Here is a 7,578-nt window from a genome sequence, read left to right on the forward strand (position 1 = left end):
AAGCTAAAGGAAAAAACAAAACATGAATATGCTTTCAAGATTTATTGGGTAATAAACGTATAATGCTATACTTAGTGTCATGGAGAGCGCACTGGGTTCACTCATTCAGCTGTGAAAGATTTAATATTAAATTCCACTTTCTGCCTAAGAATTAATTAAGAATGAGTAGGCTCTGCATCGGTTGTATGGTTGAAATAACTTATGATTTATGTGGACTTTTTGATATATTGCAGGTTCTTCAGCAAAAGCCCTTGTAAGCTTGAAAGGTAAGAAATTAATGTGTTATTTACTTGTACCCAATCTGACTTTCAGGTGTGCTTAGTTTCCAGCTTCAAAAAGTTCAAGAAAATAACACTGAACAAGGTCTTTTGTTGAAATATGATTGGTTTTATTGTGGATAAATTGTTAGTTCTATAGACTAATAATCCTTGGTGGTTGAAAGTACATATGTTATGGTGTATTTAGACACTGCTCTTCGGGTGAAATTCCTGAAATTTGTTTTTTCTTCCTAAGTAGTGCCTAGGCGTCAGGTTTGATGAGAAGATTAAGGTAATCTTTCCTCTCTCGAGGATGACATAGGAGAAGAATTCTTAGCAAGACCTGTACATGTGACAAAATTTTACGTTAGGAAGGAATTTCACGATCTCTTTGTGTTTTCTGTCAGCAAGTTGTGGGCTAAATAAAAAAATCTGTTTCTTATATCTTTTTCTTTGAAATTGTCTTCGTGAACATTCATACAAATTTTGAATACTTACAATCTGCCCAACAATAAAAATTTCTTTATATATTACAAGGCTTCTATTACATAAGGAAGAAAACGTGGTCTGTTGAATATGTTGTAACTAATATAGGTTTGTTTCAATAAAATTTGATTTACTTGTTGGTGTGCACCCGCTTAATCATTTTTTAGAACCAGAAGGCGGCCGGATCTTGTAGGGCTTTACCTTCTCCAGGTTCCATTACAGCCACAGTACAGCTGTCTAGATGTGTGTCAACCTAGCAGTGGAAGTAACTGATTCCAGCAAGGGAGGTTTCAAGAAATCTAAAAGTTGTCAGGAGTAAAAAAATGTTTTGTTCAGGTTTCTCCTTGTACTGAAAATCTCTCTCAATTTTTTTTAATTAGTGTTCAGAGCAACTTAATAAAAATATTGAAATATAAAATCCATTTGTAGTTGAATCCAAAGAAGATGTTGCAAGTAACAAAAATATATTAGTAGCTGATGATGTTATACTAGCTTTTTGATAGTAGTTATGTTAAAACATACATATATGTATACTAATGACGTGATTTCCTCACAACAGAGGGAAGTTTATCCAGTTCGTGGAATGAAAAGTATAATTCACTGCAGAAAACACCCATTTGGAAAAGCAAGAATGCTGGTTCTGCAGTGGAAATGGTAAGAAGCAATAAAAGACAACTTCAGGATTGGTAAAATACCATAAAGTGAATCAAATTTAAGGATCAAAAAACTTGGCTGAGACTTATAGTTTCATAATTTCCGAATGTTAAACTATGTCCTTCACAAGCAGTCTACACAGTTTGAATATGAGATGAAAACATATTTTATAAATGAATAATCAAACAAATTAAATTGCTGACCTTGTTCAAGATAGCTCGTAATCATTTTGTCTGTTTTTTGGAAAGCAAGTGCTGTGTGAAATGTTTGTACTGTATCTACCACCTTGAACTTAGGAATCACCATTTCTGATCAACCATTTGTTTTATCTCATGAAATATCTCACTTCTAATTATGGCTGAGAACTGATGCATAAAGAAAAGGAAGGGAAAATGTCATAATGCACTTCCATCATTGTGCCTTCTGGGGCGCAGATTTTAATAAAAATAAAGGAATGTCAGTGAAATGTCGTGTAGTATTCTGAGAGCTCTCATAGGAGACCTTACGTTAAAGAACAGCCTTGGGGTGGGGGGATGAGCCTGCAGCCTCCAAGGGCATGTCTGGTGTTTGGGTTGACCATTTCCCTCTATCTTTTTGAAATATTCCATTGTTGTTTCTTTCCCCGTTGTATCACATTCAAGCTTTTCTTGACTATTCTCAACCTCTTCTACCTTACTGAATTATGTGATTTTGGTTTGGTTTTGCCACCAGCTATATTGGACCCAGTGCCTCGTTTGTCCCATCTGTAATACTGTGTGCTCTTTTTACTACATCCTGGAGGGTATATGAAATACTGTCTCAATCACTAGGCAGATCTTTCTCCCATACTCTTCTGGTGCCGCCTTCTTCTGCAGTAATTGCGACCAACTTGCCAACTATCACCTGTTTTTTATTCAAATCATTATTTTTTGTGAACTCTTTGTTTATTGGAAGGAAAACATTATGTTTGAAAACTATAGCACTTGCCTGCTCTGCACATAATCAAAATATCGGAGCAGCATCCAGTTGTGCATTAAGCAATGTGACTAACATCTGTCATACGTAACTTGTTCTGTGATCTTCTCCCTGTAGAGAGAAACTTCCGCAGAGAAGGTATTTCTTTTGGTAGGATTCATGCAGATATATAGACACACGTGTTGCTATGTGTTTATGCTAGAGAATGTAAGTTTTAAAAAAATGCAGTTCCAGGCAGTGGTCAGAACTTTGTGATGGCCCTTAGTTCCTGCAGGAGTTCATGTCACAGTTTCTAGCTGTTCCCCAGGAATGCTCATCTCACAGAAACAAGCCTTACCGGTAATTTAGAGAATTGCATGTACTGAAGAACCGAAGTCACTAACCGTAACATTTACATGAAAACTTTGTCAATCTTTAGGTATGCTGGCTGTAGGTATTAAAAATAAGGAGTCAAACTTTGAATGTAGCTCAGTATTCTGTAGAAAGCTGGGAGAAGGATCAGAGGATAGTCTGATGTGCTAGCAGTGGCCCATGTTGCTGGGATGTGATGTAGTCTTCTGTACTAGTTTGAGTTCCCTGAACACTGGAAGTTTTGCAGATATGTTGTACTGTTGGTTGAAAAATCTTTCCAAAAATGCCTGACGTTTTTAACTAACGTGGATGATACCTCTTTGCGACGCTTGCTTATTTTATTTTTGTGTGAGGCACCGGCAATCCAGACTGATGGATTCTCGCTTATCATTTTGGATAGTTCCTTGGAATAGAATTTGGCAGCTTCTGTTGAGGGTTGTAAAACAGTTCTCTTGATCTGGATCATAGCCTTAGCATAAGGTTGAAGGAACTCTTAGTTTTGTCTGGATTGTTTTAGCATTTGTGTTCCTGTGTTGGCACATGCTTTTCATCTGGCATAGTGTCAAAAAATCAAGAACTATATAGACATTTGGGAGAAAAATCTTGTTCTGGAACCAGCATCTCAAATGTCAAGACTAAAATATAATTGCAAATATGTAATAGGAACCTGGGTCATCATCCTGTGGGCAGAATGCTGTGATTAAAAAGTCCCGGAGTTCTGCGATGTAAGAGTTTTTATTGTTGTAACAGGATTGTGGATTTGTTTTCTTGCTCAAAAGTTAGAATAGTTCTGACCTTTCTTTTTTAAGGCGATGGCTTGTCAAGGATGGCAGAGATCTTATAAAAGAACATAAAGACATTGTAATTGAAATTTAAGATTGTTCTTAAGGTTTAGTGAATTGGAGGATGTGAAGAAAAGAACTCAATGTATCTAGGTGAAGAGAGAAAAATAACATCTATAACAATTAATATGATAAACTAATTACTGTGTTGCTGTGGTTTAACCCGGCAGGCAGCTGAACACCACACAGCCATTCACTCACTCCCTGCCCCCCCAGTGGGATGGAGGAGAAAATCAGGAAAAACAAAAAGTAAAATTCATGGGTTGAGATAAAGACAGTTTAATAGGACAGCAAAGGAAGGGAAAATAATAATAATGATAATGATAAAAGAATATACAAAGCAAGTGATGCACAATGCAGTTGCTCACCACCTGCCGACCGATGCCCAGCCAGTTCCTAAGCAGTGGTCACTGCCCCCTGGCCAACTCCCCCCAGTTTATATACTGAGCAGGGTGTCATATGGTATGGAATATCCCTTTGGCCAGTTTGGGGCAGCTGTCCTGGCTGTGCCCCCTCCCAGCTTCTTGCTGGCCGGGCGTGAGAAACTGAAAAGTCCTTGGCTAGTGTAAGCACTGCTTAGCAACAACTAAAACATCGGTGTGTTACCAACATTGTTCTCATCCTAAATCCAAAACACAGCACTGTACCAGCTACTAGGAAGAAAATTAACTCTATCCCTGCCAAAACCAGGACATGTGTTAGTATGATGTAGGCACCGTTTGATTACCTTGCCAATAGATAGTTCTTCTGTTCAATGTGCGTGTCTTTCCTGGTTTGTAACATCTACAAGGAATGGATGTGTTCTGTGTGCTGAATGTGCTTAGGGGTCTAGCACATACAGGGCACTACTGTTACTTAAATACATTTGTGTAGTTATATTTGTAAAATGTATATAGTTTAGAGTAAGAAAGGCACATTTCCCTGGAAAAGCTCCAGCTGTTCTCATGGCATGGGACAGACAGATTTTTTGCTACCACTAATTAATTTATTAGAGAATCTCTCTTTGCAAACAGATACTTTAATCAGTCACAAACTTATTAAATGTCTTTCTTAAGTGTAAATGCTTATTAGTGAAATTTTATTTCACTTCGTTGATTTATTTTATTTCTGACTCCTATTAAGGGCTTATCTTTGTCATCAGTATTCTTCACATTGTCGGTGTTGTAGATTTCATACCCATATCAATTTGTAGCACTTTCACCACCTGTACTGAAAGAAGTGAAATCTGCATTTGTTCTGCCTTTACTCATCACATTTGTAAATAGTTTGAAATACAAGGAATGCTACAGGGTGCAGTCTTGGGGTTCTGCAAAGGAGACACATTTCAGTTGTGGCTGGCTCCTGTGCTGGGCCACAAAGTCTTCATGGAAGGAAAAGCTGCTTGCTCTCAGCGCTAACAGCCAGTCATAGGTTACTCTTTTGTCCTCATTGAAAGCACAAGTTTTTTGTCATAGGGTAAAATGTTGAGGAATAACTAAATGGAAGTATTTTTTTCATGACACGTATTTGCAATATGGTTTCTTGTTTTCAATCAGCCTTCTAGTTCTCTTTGAGCTATAACATCTTAGCACACAAGTAAATTTTAGTTAGCGTAAATTCTAAATTCTTCTCTTTTCTGATATTTTCACATAACTTAGTCAAGCTTTAGTTTCTTCAGACTTCAGCTTCTTAGCATTTTGCAGTGTAGGCGCTTTCAATGAGTTAAAAAAACAACTAACCCACAACACTTTGTTAGAGTCATAAGAAATCCTTGCAAAAAAACCGATATCCAGCTAATGTTTTTACTGAGAACATACCAAAACAAATAGGCTGTTTGAATAAACCTTTTTTGACCCAAAATTCAGAACAAACTGTTTAACAGATGTGCTTATAACCAAAGCAAGGACTATTTTAAGCTTAGATACACAAGTGTTTAGACACCTAACTCCTCTGGAAACAAGTGGGAGTTAGGTTCTAAATACTTCCCGTGGAACTGGGCCAGCAGTATAGTAATGGGTTATAGTTAGCATTGGAAAGCCTGGTATCTTAAATTCCTTCTTCTCTTCTCTCAGCCCTTAGATCTCTAACTGCTAGGAGGCACTATTTATTGTGTACCGTGTGCCTTAAAATCAATAGGTGGCAAGAGAAAAGGCATTCCATTTCTCTCACTGTGAATTCTGTGCATGAACAGAGAAATCGGATTTTTTTTTTCTTGTAATTCATTCTTAATTTTGATACATGCAGCCCTTCAGAAATTCAAAACGGAGTCGACTCTTCTGTGAAGAAGATGACAGACAAATAAACACAAGGTCACCCAAAAGAAATCAGAAGGTTGCGATGGTTCCACAGGTACCTACATGTATGCAGATATTTTTACCAAAAAGGGGAACAAGCCTATCTGTGTTAGCTGAAAACTAGAATACATTTGCTTTTCAAGTTGCATTATCAGTTTATGAATATTCTTGTGAGGCTTTAAGCTGTTGCTAGGAGTAAGCCACAATTCAAAGCAGGTTTATATTTTTCTTCCACACAACTGGGTTCCTCAGTTTGTTTATGGGAGTACCCGTTCTTTTTGATCCTGGACATAAGCATACAGAGCTAGAAAGGATTCCAGACTAATTGCCCATCTTGCTCCCGCAAACAATCATATCCTCTAGTCTGCATAAATTTATTCAGCTTCAGTTAAAAACTGACTAGGTTTCTTGCACTGACTACATCATTTAGAAGGCTGCTATAGAACTTAATGTATTCCAACAGTTAGGGACTTGCTCTAGATTTGTAGCCTAAATGTATTCATGGCCATCTATACCTTCTTGATCCTGTAATGATAATGTCCTCCAATTCAAACAGCTTGTTTTTCTACTCCTCCACTTGACTGTCTACTCCTTGATATAGCATGAAAGAGCAGCTGTAATTTCCCTTAGCCTTTATTTGCTGTGTTAGGCAGGGCAACATCTCTTAGTCTCAAAGAATTGTCGCTCTAGTACCTTTGTCGTCCAAATCACTTCTCTGTACCATCACCTTATGAGCCTGAATTTGCCACACTGAAAAAGTGCTATTTGAATACTGGTCTTACTTGCCTTCTGAACTGTACTGTGCAGTGTCGAATGGGAAAGACTTAGCAGTTGCCATTTTGCTGGGACCATTTTGTCAGAGGTGAAGACCATGACATTTCTCTCTATTCATTACCATGATTTCTTAGCAGTAGAAAGGCCTGGATAACGTCCTAAGCTCAGTTGGTTTGTACTTAAATGTCTAGTTCAGGAGGTCCAGTGATTGCTAGATAAACATTTGTGGGGGACTACAGCTGCCATAGCTCACAGATCTTGCTGGCCTGCTAGGCTTTGTTTCCTGGAGTTCCAGTGGGAGAAGGGGGACCTGTATCTAGAAGGTAGTGGTTAAGCGCAGTTGGAGCCAGCAAGGTGCCTACCTTATGCTTTATCCTATTATAGCTGCTACTAAAGGTCAAAATACTTTTGAGCGTTTGGGGAAGGATAACAACTGATTATGGCATGGGGACCCAGTTAACAACTTCTTGAGAATATTAGTTTATTTTTTGCAAATAAGTTTTTTTTTCTTTCTGTCAGTTAAGACAGCCATCCCTGGAACAAAATTACGGAATTATTTTTCTACAGTCTTGTTTAAATGCAGGTCTATGTATTATGCATGCAATCTAAGACAGTGTCTTTTCTGCAATTTATAAAATAGCTTTCAAATGTAGTTAAAACTTGATTGCTTATGTCCATGCTAGTTACTCTTGCAGTTTTCTAAAAAACAGATGCTCTGCTCAAAGCTTTGGCTGTATTACGTTCCTGTGCTAGCTTCATCCCCAGTTTAAGAAGAGTTAGCAAGAGTAGAGGCACTAGTGCAAATGAGGCAGTTGGTGTTGCTGGCATCTGAGCCGCAACATCACATGTGCTCACTCAGGACAATGTTCAGTGGTACCTCCAACTTCTGAAGTCTGTGTGTACATTAGTGCCATGCTATTGTTACCGATAATGTAGTTTCAGTGTTGGAAAATGTTTCTGTTAGAAAAGCTTTGTATGGAGGTAATT

The 7,578-nt window shown here is 37.9% G+C and overlaps 1 protein-coding gene across 2 annotated transcripts in view; it reads left to right on the forward strand.

The window, feature by feature from the left end:
* Window positions 1–239: 239 nt before the first annotated feature.
* Window positions 240–7,578, forward strand: part of LIN9 (lin-9 DREAM MuvB core complex component) — a 30,652-nt gene continuing 23,313 nt past the window's right edge. The window contains exons 1-3 of one of the 2 annotated variants that reach the window (XM_009333642.1): window positions 240–266; window positions 1,303–1,397; window positions 5,768–5,872. In XM_009333642.1, coding sequence (XP_009331917.1) covers window positions 1,395–1,397; window positions 5,768–5,872 — 108 coding nt within the window. In that variant the 5' untranslated portion in view covers window positions 240–266; window positions 1,303–1,394. The remainder of the gene's footprint in view (window positions 267–1,302; window positions 1,398–5,767; window positions 5,873–7,578) is intronic. The other variant, XM_009333643.1, reaches the window with a different exon arrangement.

Source organism: Pygoscelis adeliae, unplaced genomic scaffold, assembly GCF_000699105.1.
Source record: "Pygoscelis adeliae isolate BGI_AS28 unplaced genomic scaffold, ASM69910v1 Scaffold1, whole genome shotgun sequence".
In the NCBI taxonomy this organism is placed as follows: Eukaryota; Metazoa; Chordata; class Aves; order Sphenisciformes; family Spheniscidae; genus Pygoscelis; species Pygoscelis adeliae.